General features: G+C 36.3%; 1 protein-coding gene across 1 annotated transcript in view; it reads right to left on the reverse strand.

Annotated features, from left to right (window-relative positions):
* LOC311071288 (uncharacterized protein) overlaps window positions 1-18,198 on the reverse strand; it is a 34,855-nt gene extending 16,657 nt beyond the window's left edge. Inside the window, exons 1-6 of the mRNA XM_084095607.1 lie at window positions 18,136-18,198; window positions 13,791-13,891; window positions 9,560-11,253; window positions 9,437-9,455; window positions 1,217-1,291; window positions 486-623 (exon numbers count right to left, since the gene is read on the reverse strand). Of these exons, the coding sequence (XP_083951733.1) occupies window positions 486-623; window positions 1,217-1,291; window positions 9,437-9,455; window positions 9,560-11,253; window positions 13,791-13,890 (2,026 nt within the window). The 5' untranslated portion in view covers window position 13,891; window positions 18,136-18,198. The remainder of the gene's footprint in view (window positions 1-485; window positions 624-1,216; window positions 1,292-9,436; window positions 9,456-9,559; window positions 11,254-13,790; window positions 13,892-18,135) is intronic.
* Window positions 18,199-18,869: the final 671 nt, after the last annotated feature.

The raw sequence follows: 18,869 nt of genomic DNA on the forward strand, positions 1-18,869 counted from the left end.
AGCAGAGAGGAAAGAGGCCACAGTTTAGACATTATTACTATTATAAGAATACAGAACATTTCACACAGATTTCACTCAAGCCATCTTTTGAATTAAGAACATACGATCGTACTGATAGGAAGCACGACACACTTTCATTCAAGCATCTAATAATTATAACAATTACATGAATTATATGGGATCTAAGCATATTAGACACACACATATATTGTAGACACAAAATAGAGTCATGTAGTTGCATGATGTTTGATTATAAGTCCATCGAGAATTGTTCTGGGATGATTTTATCTATTGTTAAGGTAAAATCTCAGTTCTCTGGTTTGGTCATTCAGAGGTCCTTAAGGGGGAAGGGGGTCAGGAATGTTGTGGGGTCCAGCAACTTCTGCTGTTATCTTGATCGAGCACTGAGTTGTGCCATCTCTGAGCCAATCATTCTTTTCACAATTGCATATTTCATAGTCCCTTTTGCACTCCTGCATTCTTACCTCTGTCTGAATCACTTCTTGAAGTGTTGCTTTTGTGCTTCTGGGAATCCAATGCTGTGGTGCTATTAATCCAGTCTTGTGTAAACTGCCCCGAATCTTTATATACATGTTTTGCAAGCTTTGCAGTTGGTTTCAAAGCTAGAGATTGACACAATTGACAGAAAAGACAAATCAATGTCCCCATCTGGTGGGTCTCTAAAAAGAGCATCAATGCCGTTACTCGACTGTGTGTGTTCAACAAGAAACAAATTAAGTTTACAAATTCAATTAATCAGCTTATTTAAAGAAATTTTTAGGGTACAAAAAAAGCTCTATTGGCAGCATGTGTTTATATTATTAGGTTATGTGTTCACATGACACTACTATAGACTTAGTCTGTGCAAAGTTATTTCCAATCTATCAACTAATGTAGTGCAATCTACCAAAGTAGGAGTGAATTACAACACTGGATTTATGTCTGTAACATAAGCTGAGCCATATCGCATTAATTATCACGGACATATCACCTGCGATATTAATGCGATATGGCTCAGCTTGTCAGTGAACTACGGCTCTGTGTAGTAAATGCCGCTCCATCTGAAAGCAGGTGATGGCGATTTACTACTAATCAAGGAACCGGCTTTACTGACGAGATGTGCATAACAATGTCATCAGATATATCGCCCAGTTTTTTAATCTAGAATGGTAGTCTCACCCAAAAAATTTAATTTTTATGAAAAAGAGGCACATACTATAAGAATATTCAGAACCTCCTGGAGACCAACGACCCTCAGAGCAAGTAGAGAGCTCTTCCTTAAAGTTAATGTCTGAAACACACAAATACAACTGTTGTTGTTGAAGAACGAGTCATCCAGCTTTTCCAAACTGAAATTAAACTTTTTGTTTTGCTTTCTGTCCAACCGCAACGCTGTAACACTCTTAGAAAAAGAGTTTCTAGATCTATTCTTCTATATAGAAGTCTAGGGTTCTTGACTCAATTCTAAAGAACTCTTATGCAAAAAAAGTTAAGGATAAATGTCTTAAATGATTGCATAATTCTTTCACGTTTAAAGGGTTATTTCAATTTTTCTAATGATAAAGTATGTTTACGAGCTGCTTAATTCATAAAATGCAATCAAAATAAACAAAACTGATTTAAACAAATTCAACTAAATCCATAAAACCATAATACCCAGGGGGCAAAACACATGGGAAATCAGACATGGGCTGCTGTAAAAGGTTGTCATATAAAAATGAAATCTATGATGTCTGAGGATCACAACCTGGGTGGACAACCGGGTAAACAAGCTGCTGGAAACTTGTAATTAGGGTCAAAACAATGCTACCTCAAATTCTGCTTTAACTCCCAGAATCACCCAAACATGCTAAAACGGTTTAATTATATTCATGAATCCTGAGCCATATCTCCCTGATACGTTATGCTAGCAACAAACTGAGCACACCTTTAGAAAGAGTGGAAGATAAGCTTTCATCTGATGCCTTGATTGTACATGTAATTCGAATGTAAGAGTTAACAATGCCTCTTAGTTCATAGGTAGGCAAAAAAAGAAAAAAATATTGAACATTCCATTTGTAATCGGGAGCATTCTTTTCCCTTTGTTGTTGTTAAAATAAACAAATTACCATGTGAAGTTAACTTTTACTAGATGAAATCATATTTTGATCATTTTCACTAACCAGACAGTCCTCATGGCCCATAACACATTTAGAGGGAATTCAATTTCAAGCCTATAATAGCCTGTCAATTCAAACAAGGTCCAAGAAAGAAGTTTACCATTAACTGGTGTTAATTGTATACTGCTCTGTTTCTGTATGTACAGTATATCGTTTGCATATTTTATACAATATCTATTATTTGTATTGCAATGTCTAGTATTTCTAATATTCTTTCACAAGTGGGCTAGCTTTATTTATTCTATCGAAATAAAAAAAAAAGGATTTGAGGATTTTGGGTTAGGCTGGTTACTGTTCAATCCAGGTGTTTGGAGTGTGAGACAAGGTACTGACAACTAAATGTTGAAAGACTAAAACACACAGGAGTCATGTGTGGAGTAGGTTTAAAAGTATGATTAAAACTGTTACATTAAGTAGCAATTTGTACAAAAAAAGATTAATGAAACAGACAAATAGATTACAATTCAGGGTGATAACTAATTTCTGTAATAATGTTTATACAATTTGTTTAGCTGTTTCGGAATCACTGCTGCTGTCGCTGCTCTAGTGTTTCAGCATGCTGTATCCGACTACATTTGGTTGCCAACCCCTGGCAACGGCATCCTATGTAGCATGAAGCAGTTCTTCTGACAACCTTTAACCAGAGATGGGCACAAATACATCAGAAAGTATTTAATTTCAAATAACAAATACTTACTCATCAAATGTATTTAAATAAAATACTGCTGTGAAAAAAGTATTTAATTAAAATACAAGTCATCTGTAATTTGAAAATACAAAAATATATTTTTCTTACAGTCTTCTGTAGTGTAAGTGTGGCGTTAGATACATGTAAGAGTCTAGAATATTGCAATATCATTGTTTAGTGCAGAAGATGCGCTTTTAACGTACATGTTGCCACATACTGTCACAATAAAAGATAATTACGCATATACCACTATATTTGTATTATATTACACAAAAACTAGTTAACGCTGCTGTGAGGGCGTTTCAAATAGCGCGGCTGTGACAAAGTTGACAACTTTCTCTCTTCCGACTGCCAATATCTATTTTCTTACTCTTTTTGAAAGTTGTGAAAACTCTGTTGTGGTGTTTTTCTTTTGCTATTTGAGCAAATTGGAACACAAAAAAATATATTTAATGTAGTCTTTCATTCACTGCTATAGAAGTTTACCCAACTATGATGCCTTCCACTTCTGAGAAACCCAGAAATGTGAACAGGGTCAATAGGATGTGTCACATCACGTGATTTACTTGCCAAAAACTGTGATAGGCAATTTGGTAGTCCTATTTGTATTTTATGTCTATGGTCCTAGGGATAGTTCAACCAAAAATGAAAATTAGCCCCTGATTTACTCACCCTAACATCATCCTAGGTGTATATGACTTTCTTCTTTCAGAAGAATACAATCAGAGTTATATTAAAAAGTGTCCTGGCTCTTCCAAGCTTTATAATGACAGTCAATGGGTATATTTTTCATCAAAGTGCCTCTATCCATCATAAAAGTGCGTCTATTCATCATAAAAGTGCATCCATCATCATAAAAGTGCATCTATCCATCATAAAAGTGCATCTATCCATCATAAAAGTGCATCTATCCATGATAAAAGTGCATCTATCCATCATAAAAGTGCATCTATCCATCATAAAAGTGCATCTATCCATGATAAAAGTTCTTCTATCCATCATAAAAGTGCATCTATCCATGATAAAAGTGCATCTATCCATCATAAAAGTGCATCTATCATCATAAAAGTGCATCTATCCATCATAAAAGTGCACCTATCCATGATAAAAGTTCATCTATCCATCATAAAAGTGCATCTATCCATCATAAAAGTGCATCTATCCATGATAAAAGTTCATCTATCCATCATAAAAGTGCATCTATCCATGATAAAAGTTCATCTATCCATCATAAAAGTGCATCTATCCATGATAAAAGTTAATCTATCCATCATAAAAGTGCATCTATCCATGATAAAAGTTCATCTATCCATCATAAAAGTGCATCTATCCATGATAAAAGTGCATCTATCCATGATAAAAGTGCATCTATCCATCATAAAAGTGCATCTATCCATGATAAAAGTTCATCTATCCATCATAAAAGTGCATCTATCCATCATAAAAGTGCATCTATCCATCATAAAAGTTAATCTATCCATCATAAAAGTGCATCTATCCATCATAAAATTGCATCTATCCATGATAAAAGTTCATCTATCCATCATAAAAGTGCATCTATCCATCATAAGTGCATCTATCCATCATAAAAGTGCATCTATCCATGATAAAAGTTAATCTATCCATCATAAAAGTGCATCTATCCATGATAAAAGTGCATCTGTCCATCATAAAAGTGCATCTATCCATCATAAAAGTGCATCTATCCATCATAAAAGTGCATCTATCATCATAAAAGTGCATCTATCCATCATAAAAGTGCATCTATCCATCATAAAAGTGCGTCTATCCATCATAAAAGTGCATCTATCCATGATAAAAGTGCATCTATCCATCATAAAAGTGCATCTATCATCATAAAAGTGCATCTATCCATGATAAAAGTTCATCTATCCATCATAAAAGTGCATCTATCATCATAAAAGTGCATCTATCCATGATAAAAGTTCATCTATCCATCATAAAAGTGCATCTAACCATCATAAAAGTGCATCTATCCATCATAAAAGTGCATCTATCATCATAAAAGTGCATCTATCCATGATAAAAGTTCATCTATCCATCATAAAAGTGCATCTATCCATCATAAAAGTGCATCTATCCATCATAAAATTGCATCTATTCATGATAAAAGTGCATCTATCCATCATAAAAGTGCATCTATCCATCATAAAAGTGCATCTATCCATCATAAAAGTGCATCTATCCATGATAAAAGTTCATCTATCCATGATAAAAGTTCATCTATCCATCATAAAAGTGCATCTATCCATCATAAAAGTGCATCTATCCATGATAAAAGTTCATCTATCCTTTTATGATGGATAGAAGAACTTTTACAATTTTTAGATGCACTTTTATGATGGATAGATGCACTTTTATGATGGACAGATGCACTTTTATGATGGATAGATGCACTTTTATCATGGATAGATGCACTTTTATGATGGACAGATGCACTTTTATGATGGACAGATGCACTTTTATGATGGATAGATGCACTTTTATAATGGATAGATGCACTTTTATGATGGATAGATGCACTTTTATGATGGATAGATGCACTTTTATGATGGACAGATGCACTTTTATCATGGATAGATGCACTTTTATCATGGATAGATGCACTTTTATGATGGACAGATGCACTTTTATCATGGATAGATGCACTTTTATGATGGATAGATGCACTTTTATGATGATAGATGCACTTTTATGATGGATAGATGCACTTTTATGATGGATAGATGCACTTTTATGATGGACAGATGCACTTTTATCATGGATAGATGCACTTTTATGATGGATAGATTAACTTTTATCATGGATAGATGCACTTTTATGATGGATAGATGCACTTTTATGATGGATAGATGCACTTTTATGATGGATAGATGAACTTTTATCATGGATAGATGCACTTTTATCATGGATAGATGCACTTTTATGATGGATAGATTAACTTTTATCATGGATAGATGCACTTTTATGATGTATAGATGCACTTTTATCATGGATAGATGCACTTTTATGATGGATAGATTAACTTTTATCATGGATAGATGCACTTTTATGATGGATAGATGAACTTTTATCATGGATAGATGCACTTTTATGATGGATAGATGCACTTTTATCATGGATAGATGCACTTTTATGATGGATAGATTAACTTTTATCATGGATAGATGCACTTTTATGATGGATAGATGCACTTTTATGATGGATAGATGCACTTTTATGATGGATAGATGCACTTTTATGATGGATAGATGAACTTTTATCATGGATAGATGCACTTTTATCATGGATAGATGCACTTTTATGATGGATAGATTAACTTTTATCATGGATAGATGCACTTTTATGATGTATAGATGCACTTTTATCATGGATAGATGCACTTTTATGATGGATAGATTAACTTTTATCATGGATAGATGCACTTTTATGATGGATAGATGAACTTTTATCATGGATAGATGCACTTTTATGATGGATAGATGCACTTTTATGATGGATAGATGCACTTTTATCATGGATAGATGCACTTTTATGATGGATAGATGAACTTTTATGATGGATAGATGCACTTTTATGATGGATAGATGCACTTTTATCATGGATAGATGCACTTTTATGATGGATAGATGCACTTATGATGGATAGATGCACTTTTATGATGGATAGATGAACTTTTATCATGGATAGATGCAATTTTATGATGGATAGATGCACTTTTATGATGGAGATGCACTTTTATGATGGATAGATTAACTTTTATGATGGATAGATGCACTTTTATGATGGATAGATGAACTTTTATCATGGATAGATGCACTTTTATGATGGATAGATGCACTTTTATCATGGATAGATGCACTTTTATGATGGATAGATTAACTTTTATCATGGATAGATGCACTTTTATGATGGATAGATTAACTTTTATCATGGATAGATGCACTTTTATGATGGATAGATGAACTTTTATCATGGATAGATGCACTTTTATGATGGATAGATGAACTTTTATCATGGATAGATGCACTTTTATGATGGATAGATGCACTTTTATGATGGATAGATGAACTTTTATCATGGATAGGTGCACTTTTATGATGGATAGATGCACTTTTATGATGATAGATGCACTTTTATGATGGATAGATGCACTTTTATCATGGATAGATGCACTTTTATGATGGATAGAAGAACTTTTATCATGGATAGATGCACTTTTATGATGGATAGATGCACTTTTATGATGGATAGATGCACTTTTATCATGGATAGATGCACTTTTATGATGGATAGATGCACTTTTATGATGGATAGATGCACTTTTATGATGATGGATGCACTTTTATGATGAATAGACGCACTTTTATGATGGATAGAGGCACTTTGATGAAAAATATACCCATTGACTGTCATTATAAAGCTTGGAAGAGCCAGGACACTTTTTAATATAACTCTGATTGTATTCTTCTGAAAGAAGAAAGTCATATACACCTAGGATGACGTTAGGGTGAGTAAATCAGGGGCTAATTTTCATTTTTGGTTGAACTATCCCTAGGACCATAGACATAAAATACAAATAGGACTACCAAATTGCCTATCACAGTTTTTGGCAAGTAAATCACGTGATGTGACACATCCTATTGACCCTGTTCACATTTCTGGGTTTCTCAGAAGTGGAAGGCATCATAGTTGGGTAAACTTCTATAGCAGTGAATGAAAGACTACATTAAATATATTTTTTTGTGTTCCAATTTGCTCAAATAGCAAAAGAAAAACACCACAACAGAGTTTTCACAACTTTCAAAAAGAGTAAGAAAATAGATATTGGCAGTCGGAAGAGAGAAAGTTGTCAACTTTGTCACAGCCGCGCTATTTGAAACGCCCTCACAGCAGCGTTAACTAGTTTTTGTGTAATATAATACAAATATAGTGGTATATGCGTAATTATCTTTTATTGTGACAGTATGTGGCAACATGTACGTTAAAAGCGCATCTTCTGCACTAAACAATGATATTGCAATATTCTAGACTCTTACATGTATCTAACGCCACACTTACACTACAGAAGACTGTAAGAAAAATATATTTTTGTATTTTCAAATTACAGATGACTTGTATTTTAATTAAATACTTTTTTCACAGCAGTATTTTATTTAAATACATTTGATGAGTAAGTATTTGTTATTTGAAATTAAATACTTTCTGATGTATTTGTGCCCATCTCTGGTTAAAGGTTGTCAGAAGAACTGCTTCATGCTACATAGGATGCCGTTGCCAGGGGTTGGCAACCAAATGTAGTCGGATACAGCATGCTGAAACACTAGAGCAGCGACAGCAGCAGTGATTCCGAAACAGCTAAACAAATTGTATAAACATTATTACAGAAATTAGTTATCACCCTGAATTGTAATCTATTTGTCTGTTTCATTAATCTTTTTTTGTACAAATTGCTACTTAATGTAACAGTTTTAATCATACTTTTAAACCTACTCCACACATGACTCCTGTGTGTTTTAGTCTTTCAACATTTAGTTGTCAGTACCTTGTCTCACACTCCAAACACCTGGATTGAACAGTAACCAGCCTAACCCAAAATCCTCAAATCCTTTTTTTTTTATTTCGATAGAATAAATAAAGCTAGCCCACTTGTGAAAGAATATTAGAAATACTAGACATTGCAATACAAATAATAGATATTGTATAAAATATGCAAACGATATACTGTACATACAGAAACAGAGCAGTATACAATTAACACCAGTTAATGGTAAACTTCTTTCTTGGACCTTGTTTGAATTGACAGGCTATTATAGGCTTGAAATTGAATTCCCTCTAAATGTGTTATGGGCCATGAGGACTGTCTGGTTAGTGAAAATGATCAAAATATGATTTCATCTAGTAAAAGTTAACTTCACATGGTAATTTGTTTATTTTAACAACAACAAAGGGAAAAGAATGCTCCCGATTACAAATGGAATGTTCAATATTTTTTTCTTTTTTTGCCTACCTATGAATTAAGAGGCATTGTTAACTCTTACATTCTAATTACATGTACAATCAAGGCATCAGATGAAAGCTTATCTTCCACTCTTTCTAAAGGTGTGCTCAGTTTGTTGCTAGCATAACGTATCAGGGAGATATGGCTCAGGATTCATGAATATAATTAAACCGTTTTAGCATGTTTGGGTGATTCTGGGAGTTAAAGCAGAATTTGAGGTAGCATTGTTTTGACCCTAATTACAAGTTTCCAGCAGCTTGTTTACCCGGTTGTCCACCCAGGTTGTGATCCTCAGACATCATAGATTTCATTTTTATATGACAACCTTTTACAGCAGCCCATGTCTGCTAAACCCCCTTTGCCCCCTGGGTATAAAGTGATGGGAACCCATAAAAGGTTCTATATATGGGAGCACCTGACAGAACACTTTAAAGTTCTATATAGAACACCCATTATTCACACACTTCAAGTTCACTTCACAAAGACCAGTTTAAATGAATAATGGATGCCACAGTTCAACAAACAAAACGATAAAACAAATGATATGTAGGAAAAAATATGACTCACCAATAATTAAACTTCCTCCCTAAAAGAACAATGTGATACTAATTAACAACATTTTGCAAATTATAACCAAGCTCCTCAAATATATTTTTTCTTCAGCTGATATTTGATGAAAGATCATCATACCTCTGTGGTGACGCTGATGACGTCACTGTATACGGTGTAATCGAGTTTCCCCAGCGCTGCACATCTGATCTCATACTCAGCTTCTTCTCTCAGATCAGTCAGAGTAACTGTGAGTTGATCCTTCAGCACAGGTTTAGATCTCCAGACTTTATCCTGCTTACGTCTGTACAGTATTCTGAGCTCCACTGTTTCAGGACATGATGGAGGAACCTTCAGAACTACACTATTATCTTTGATCTCTTCAGTGATTGGACAGGCTGGTTTGGATGGAGGAATAAAGCAAACGGCTTCATCACATTCACTTTCATACAGCAGAATGCAGGAACCTGGATTATTCTTCATTTCCTTTGAGGACACAATGAACTTGGCTGATTTACGGTCTTTTGAATCGATCAAGTTCTTAAATATCTTCAAGTTGCTCCTCAGTGTCTTTTGGATCTCAGGAGTGAGCCAAGACTTCTGCTCTGGATCAGGGCTGTTCTCATCAGTGTCTACATTTGTTGAAAGATTCAGATAGACCTTTTGTTGAAGAAGCAGCACATCTGAGCAGTTCAATGATGTGAATGTGTAACAGACCAGATTTCCAACCTCCAGATCCATCAAGATCAGATCTATGTTGTCTTCTACCTGTGCACCAGCATCCTTCAGCTGTCTGAGGACTGATTTAATGATATTAGACTCTGTTTCTCTCTCTTTCAGCCATTCTGCCAGGTCTCGTCCTCTGAATGGAGATTCATCATGTTCTTGTAGAAGATCATTCAGGTCAGTTTCCTTCATCACGTCTCCACGGATGTTTGGCAGCAGAGAGCCGAGTTTCTCCATGAGTCTCAGTTTGTACATGTCGCAGTTTTGCTTCATTTGCAGGATTTTATCATGAAATAGAGCAAAAGTCGAGGAAGGCGAGTCTTCCAGAAGATCACTGCATTTCATCTCAGTTATATTCAAACTCTCAATCACTGATTCAGTTTTAATGATTAGATCCATGCTGATGTCTCTCTGAAGTTTTGAAGCTTTTGAGAGAAGTTTGTCCAGAGGAAAAAGCCAAACTCTCAGAGGAACCGCCAGCTCTTTCTTTTCTCCCAGCAGGTTTGGAAGATCAGTGAAAACCTTCAACGCATCTTCAAAAGAGGTCGGGTTAGACGGTAGCTGGAAGTCGCCATAAAACGTGCATGTGAATTTTTTAATTGCATTCTTCTGAGCGTCATTCATCTTCAGACTGATGTCTGTATGTTCTGAAATTAGTTTGAGCTTCTCAAAGGCCACTTTTGCTTCTCCTTCTACTGTCTTTATTTCCTCATCTGATGAAACTTCTCTATCAAACACAAAGCAGGCGTCTGCTCCATACAGCACTGCTGTCACCACGTGTGTCGCTGCGTCATTATCAAACACCTCGTGATGAACTATATTTTCAGGTGCCAAGTGGTTCATGGTCAGTTCTTCAAACCTGCTGGTTGAATGATAATGAAGCAACAGTCTCTGCTGTTTGAAAGACTTCTTGGTGTCTTTGAGATATTTGGCTGCTCCACTGACATTGACGAGTCCACCTAAAACACTCAGTTTCAGAGAGCCGTCAATCTTCAGTAAGCTTGATTTGTCTTTAATGGAGTCTGAACCCGTGACATTGAAATTTGTGTTAATTTGGGGATGGACTCGTAGACTCTGCTGTAGCTTTTCTTGATCCCACAGTGTGATTCCTGCAAAAGTATAAAGTGTTTAATACAGTCAAGTCAATATTTATGTCTATAAACACAATATTGATTAAATTATCCCACTGTAGGGCTATGTGCATCTGTTGTAAAAAAGAAGCTTTCTGAGGTGTGCTTATATGGTACATGCTTATTAGGGTCACTTTCCCTACCAATAGACACTGGAGAATGCATAATCAATTTCCTTTCAAATATATGTCAACATAATTGGTCTTTGCCACTTACAGCAATGCAGTAATTGATGTGCAGAAAAACCTATGAGGAAGTCTAATTAACTGATAATCATTCATTTTGTTCACAATATTTATTCACTGCTGCAAATTATATAATCTACTAAACTTTTGGCCTACCATACCCAGAGCAAAAAGAAACAGACGGCCGTATGCAAGTCGACTTACACCAAAAGAATAACACTTGACGATGTATGACGTAGATGTAGGAGTAGCGTGAGCTTTGACACCTCATTCGCCGTAAATCGTTGCGTACGGCTGTCTGCCGGAAGATAGTTATTTAAGTTGATAAAGTTTATGGAATTTTTTTACACATCGCTTCACTTCAGAAGGCCTTTATTAACCCCTTGAGATGTGTGGAGAACTTTAATCATGGATGGATGTGCTTTGATGGACTTCCAAAAACATACAGCCATTCACTGCCATTATAAAGCTTGGAAGAGCCAGGACATTTTTTAATATAACTCTGATTGTATTCGTCTGAAAGAATAATGTCATATACACCTAGGATGACTTCAGGGTGAGTAAATCATGGGCTAATTCTCATTTTTGGGTGAATTATCCCTTTAATGTTGGCAATATGGAGTGGCATGGCTCTCTGTGAGCCTCCTCGTTAAGCAGCCTTAGCATGAGGTAATATTACCTCCTCTCGTTTAGAGAGTCTTCCTGCAGAATTCTGCAATCCCTGACCTACGCCTGGATAGCTTTGTCCAGTGGCATGATTCTCCGAGAGCTCTGTTCTTGGTAAGGCTGTCTCTAGTATAATAGGTAGTTAGGCCTCCTCTTGTGCAAGTCATCCTGTTGAGTCCTCCACCCATCAGAGACCCCCTTTTCCAGCTGAGCTCTCTTAGGTTGAACATGGGTGATACTGCCCTTTCCTGAGAAGGGCCGTTATACTAAGTACTCCTTAGAATTCGGTGTACTTTTGTATCAAGTAACAAGGCTCTCTGTAAGCCTCCCTGATAGGTTAAGTCTAGTGTATTAGCTAGTAGTCCCTTCAATTAGTGGGTCATTACGTAGAGTACTTTGCTCCTTAGGGCTCCGCACAATCTGCAGTCTCGAGTTGTTAGGCTGTCCGTGAGCCTCCTTAAGATACTCCTGTAGGCTAAGTTTGGTACTCCCCTTGTTAGAGGGTCAGTATGCAGAGTGCCTTGCTCTCTAGAGCCCATATAGCAGTATTGTCTAGTGATGGGCTTTCAGCCTCCTGGATGAACTGTTTTTTGGGCCGAGCCTGTGTAGTGCTCCCCTCGTTTGAGAGGGTTGGTATAGCTGAGTGCTTCGCTCCCTGAGAATAGTTAATGGTAGGTTTGATAGGGCCTCCGTTAACACATAATTATGTCAAATTGAAGGACTTTCTGTAAGTTCTCCCCTTTGTTCTAGAGGCTGATCATGTACTGAGTTACTCCCCTCGCATGGAGGGTCGATATGCTAATACAAAATATTGCATATTTTCCCAGTATCGTGCAGCCCTAGTCGATATGCTAAGTTTCTGCCTTATAGTACTTCTGTCTCTGGAATCTGTTGTGAAGTGGTTACTGCCTGTTGCAATGCCTTCTCATTGGAGGCCTCTGAATCTAGAGATTCTGCTTAGGCAGACAGGTTGTAGGCTGACCAGGCTGATGGTGAATCTGGTGAATCTAAGGGTTGATGCTTTAAATCCCCCTGAAGTGACAGACCAGGTCTCTTTGCAAGCCTGGCCATATTCCCTTAAAGGAATCTTTCAGTATGTAAATGATTCCAAGCCTCTGAGATCTGACCTTGGGCCGAGTCCTACCACTTGGCCCTGCAAGGACTTTCCTCGTTTAGGGTATGTAGGTTGGTCAATGGCCGTAGGGAATAGTGTCACTGACAGCTTGCTGATGTGTACCTTTGGGGAATCTGACTCTGACAGTGAAGTCAGGAAAGTCAGCTTTTTTTGCTTAGTCACGGCCAATAGGGCAAGTACTCCCCTCAGCATGGCGGAGTAGGTATTAGTTCCCCATAGATGTAGTGCGGGTTCCCATTCAGAGGGAACGTCTCGGGTTATAAATGTAGCCTTGTTTCTCTAAGAAGGGGAACGAGACTCTGCGTCTCTTTCGGGCTGCCTGTCACGTCTCCTTCAGATGAAGAAGGGAATGACGTGTTCCTCAGGAACCCTTTTAGACTCACGTCACACTGGTAGAGACGTCATAGGCTATGACCGACCAATACAATTGTCGCTTCAGACATCAGTCATGCTGAAGCATTCCCCATAGTGTCTCGTTCCCCTTCTCAAGGAACCTATTTTAATTCTGTAACCCAAGATGTTTTTTGTACCTGGTATCAGAGCATCTTTCCTGCAGTCATACAGCATCCCCAGCTGGAAGGGTCTCCCTAGAGCCGCTGTTTCAATCACGTTCACTCCCACTGTAGCCATTCTAAACACACAAACACACACCAGTTACTGAACCTGAACACTTATTTTAAGTCACTGAATACCAGTATAAACCATACTGCTGCAACATTAGGAATATCATTAAAATATTATTTCTACATTTCAGCTGCTGAATTTGAATTGAGGGGCAAAAAGGGATGTGCAAAAATATTCGATCTGCAATAATTATTTGAAAAATAAAAACACTATTCGAATTTCGCAAAACCTTGCTTTGCAGTTCGTAATTGCACTGAACCCCTGATAAATCCTGAGCACGCGAGCTAAAACTTACAGTTATAACTAAATGCATTGGGTGGTGAGTTTAATGTTTTAACTTAAAAAAAGGATGAAATGTATAAGTTTGTTAATAAAGTCTGACAAGCTTGTTCAGAGATGTTCATGGGTGACAAAACTAACGTTTGATTAAAGCTACAATATGTAATTTTTCGTCACTAGGGGTCGCTAAACTCCTACAATAACAAAGGCGTAGGTTGATGACGCATAAGCGGAATTATGGAACTTGTTGTCATGCTGATGGATCTAATAATGTTTATGGATGAGTGCATACATTGATGTTTTTAACATGACTGTGGTGTGAAGCAGGGCGCGAGTGCTAATGAGAGACAGATATCAGCGCCACACGCAAGTCCCGCAGATATAAAGGAATGAGGAAATTTCATTCTACCGAACTAACTTACCCGCTAGTGCTGAATAATGCACACAGGGCAGTTTATTAGACGAATGAAACTTGTGAGGTAACGCAGCGCTGTTTCACTCGCTCTACACTATCACACTAAACTGCATTTGAGTGTGTTAAAAGTTATAGTGTTATTCTTTGTGTTAGTTTGTCTGTATGAGACTAGAAGTGAGCTAGATCAACATTAGAATAACATACTGATCATATTCTAACATTTCATCATGCTGAGCAGCTATATAACATTGATTAGATGTACATTTGCTCACCTCTACATTTGCGTGTCTCTGTCAAGTCGAAGTTAGTCTACTGTAGCTCTCGGCATCTCGAAAACGCCACGCTGATATTAATCCTCGTTTTAGTTCTCCTTTTTTCTCAAAGGCTGCTTGCAATGGTCCATAATATTTGAACGAAACAACAACAGCGTGAGCGAGCGCTAGACGTAACGCAGTTGTCCACGTCTGTCGCCATGGTTACTATGGCAGTACGAGCGGGAACCAGGGATAAGAGGCGACAAGTGACAAGGGACAGGCACTGTTTAAAATTGTGAATTTCTCTGAATTTCTTCTACAAATGCTTTGAAACATTTATGATAATGTAAGTACACAATAGAAAGAAATGTATAACACTGTACAAGTGGTGTTTGGATATGTTGATACAAAATTCTTACATATTGTACCTTTAAAGTAACATCTTTCCCAATAAACTTAATTTAAGAAAAAGAATATTCGAATATTTTTTGTCAGTGAGCTCGGTTATTTGAATGCAATATTTTTGGAAAATGCCCATCCCTAGTGACAAACAGGATGCAGAATTCCAATCCTAGCTTGAATTTAAGGATGCAGAATCACAATAAACTGAAATTAAAAGAATTTCATAAAACTAAAGTAATTGTATGTAAAAAATAGAAACAGGTCAAGACAAAGTTTGAAAAAAGGATAAATAAAGGCTTGTCTGAAAGTAAATAGAAGTATACAGGTGAAACTCGATAAATTAGAATATCATTTATTTCAGTAATTCAACTTAAAAGGTGAAACTAATATATTATATAGACTCATTACATGCAAAGTGAGATATTTCAAGCTTTTATTTGTTATAATTTTGATGATTATGGCTTACAGCTTCAGAATCTCAGAAAATTAGAATATTACATGAAATCAATAAAAAAAAAGGATTTTAAATACCGAAATGTCAGCCAGGTCTTTCATAACACCTCAGCAGTGCCACAGGCTGATACCATCCATGCCACTCCACACTGAGGCAGTAATTCATGCAAAAGGGGCCCAAACCAAGTACTGAGTACATATGCATGATTATACTTTTCAGAGGGCCAACATTTCTGTGTTTAAAATCCTTTTTTTTTTTTTTTTTTTTGATTTCATGTAATATTCGAATTTAACAAATAAAGGCTTGAAATATCTCACTTTGCATGTAATGAGTCTATATAATATATTAGTTTCACCTTTCAAGTTGAATTACTGAAATAAATGAACCTTTTGCACGATATTCAAATTTTTCGAGTTTTACTTGTACATCTTAAAGTTTGAAGGTTTTATAGGCCTTACAGACAGAACTGTTTGGTTGGCTGCTTCTATACACTGTAAAAAAAAAAATCGTGATTTTAATGGTAAAAGACCAAAAAATTTATTGGTTAACAGAAAGTTTCCGTACTATAGTGAATAACTGTAATAGATCTAACCTTACATTTAAAAAGTGAATAATTGTAAATTGACTTTACTAGAATTCCCTGTGTGTAACGATAACCAGCTGGAGTGCCCTCGAGAGCCACCAGAGGGCGCTCCATAATAGACTATGATCACTTCCTCACAAACTACATTTCCCATAACTCACTGCCCGGACTCATCAGCACTCATCTCATTCACCTGTGTCTTATCACCTTGTTTCACTCACACCATAAATACCTGGTTTTCACATTCACTCAGTGCGAAGTCTTGTTTTACTGTTACAACATTTCTGAGCGTTATTTTCCCGTGTTTGATTCTTGTTTTGCTGACCTTGGACTGTTTCACTGTTTCCTGATCGTTTCTCTGCCTGGCCTGACTCGGATTGTTTATTGGACTCTGATTATTGCTGCCTGCCCTGACCTCTGCCTGTTATTTGGATATTCTCTGTGTTTCCTCCTTTGATCTGTTCGCTGTTGATGACCCTGCCTGTACGACTACTCTGTAAATAAACTGCATTTGGATCTTCACCTTCGAGTCTCGGAGCCGTTGCGTAACACTGTGTGACACTTCACATTTGATGTATTTTCATTTAAATAACAGTTTCTTCTTAGTTTTATGTGCATTAGGGTTTATATGTTTTTATTATGTTTTAATGCATTTTATAATGTTATGTTTGTTAGAATGAGTGTTTGTGTGAATGAAACTGTACACCTTCTATATAATATTAACCATCTCAGCTTGTGGAAAAGCTGCTTGTGATGAGCTTTCATCATGTGACTCTCATCATCACTGTGATTGGTGGTTGTCAGTTTATTACAAAGGTACAAAACAGATATTAGTACTTCAGTAGGTTAATAAATTTCACTTCCTGTAATTCCGATTTAACAGTGGTGTGTGGCCATTTCAATTAAAATTCACAACCACAAATGGAAAATTATTTTTTAGAAATAATGAGTAAAAATGAATTATTTTATTTATACATTAATATAAATTAATGCAGTATAATGCAGATAATATGTAGGATGATATATTTATTGACATCTTTCTGTTGTGGTTGATACATTTTTACAAATAATGAACAAAAAATAATTATTTTATTTATAAAAAATACATTTAAAAAAAACTTTGTTAAAGTCATTGTTTTGAACAAGTATTAACTTAGACATTATTAGAAAGGTCCCACTTTAATTATGTGGCTTTAAGTACTATGTACTTGCATGTACTTACATTGAAATTAATAATTTGATACAATGTACTTATTGTGTAACTACATGTTTTTACATTGTACTTACATTTTAAAATTGCAGCTGTAATTAATTTATGTAATTACATTTGTAATTACACAGTTGACCCTTTCCTTACACCTTAAACCTACCCAATCCACCACACCTGTCCCTAACCTTACCCATATCACACCTCAATAGCAGCAAAAGAGTTTTACAATACAACATGAACACAATAAGTACATTGTACTTATTTTTTGATGTAAGAACATAGTACTTAACGCCACTTAATATAAAGTGGGACCATTAGAAACATATTAGCTAAAGTAGCTATTTGTATCAGTACTGTGTGTCTTTTGCCCCAGGCTGTTTTCTTGTGTGTCTGTGTATTTTGCCCCAGTTGTACATTATTTCAGTGAGGAAATGAAATCTTTCATAATGTTGTTCGCTTACCTGTCGTCCTCTTCAGATCTTCCGCATCACAGATGTAGAGCTAGATAATTTATCTCGTGTTTGACGTCGATCTCTTTTTTTAAAGATAGTTTTATGATTTATTGAGAAAATCAGTGTACCTAAATCAGAAGATTAACAAATCACATTGCCGTCTGTAAAGCCACATCTCCAAACACATATTATCATTACATACTTGATCTGTTTTCTTTCCGTGGTTGTTCTGTTCTCTCCTCGAACTTTATTGCTTTCGCTTTCAGTCTTCTTCTTCTTCTTCTCTTATTTAATGGCGGATTGCAAACAACTTGTAGTTGCCTACCGCCACCTACTGTACTGGAGTGTGTATCATCATGTCATTTAACAAGTATTTAAATTATACTCCATAACCCTGTGTCTTTAAAAAAAAAAAAATAGTGCCTTCCTGTTGATTCTTTTCGCTTTCAGTTACTCTCTAAAGTGTGTCTTTAACACGTGACAGCAGAACCAGAGGTGAAGTTTGACACGTTCTGCTTCCCGTAGTGACGCTCGCGCGGCGTTTGCTTCCTCCATCGCAGTCGAACTGGATTAGATGTGTAATATCTGTAAATGTAAAGTCTAGAATGATTAATGTCGAGTGCTGTTAAAGAGCAGCGTGTGTGATAATTTATGATCCACAAATCTGTGTTCAACAAAGAGAGTGAATAAATTAGTTTGGCTTATTTCACTGGCATTCTTCTATTGAGTTTTAGAGTTACAGCCAAGCGGCAACCTCCCCGTCTCTCTCTTGAAACCAACACGGAAGTGAGTTAAACTGCAATTCATTGACTGGCCGCTTGGCCTGGCTGCAGAAGTGAGTCAAATCTGTATCTCCCCCATGTTAAAATTACCAACTTTACAGCAGAAAAAAATATGTTTACAGCCTGGATCTCTATGTGGCTTTGGTCTATACAG

This window comes from Abramis brama (assembly GCF_963993115.1).
Source record: "Abramis brama genome assembly, chromosome: 20".
Classification (NCBI taxonomy): Eukaryota; Metazoa; Chordata; class Actinopteri; order Cypriniformes; family Leuciscidae; genus Abramis; species Abramis brama.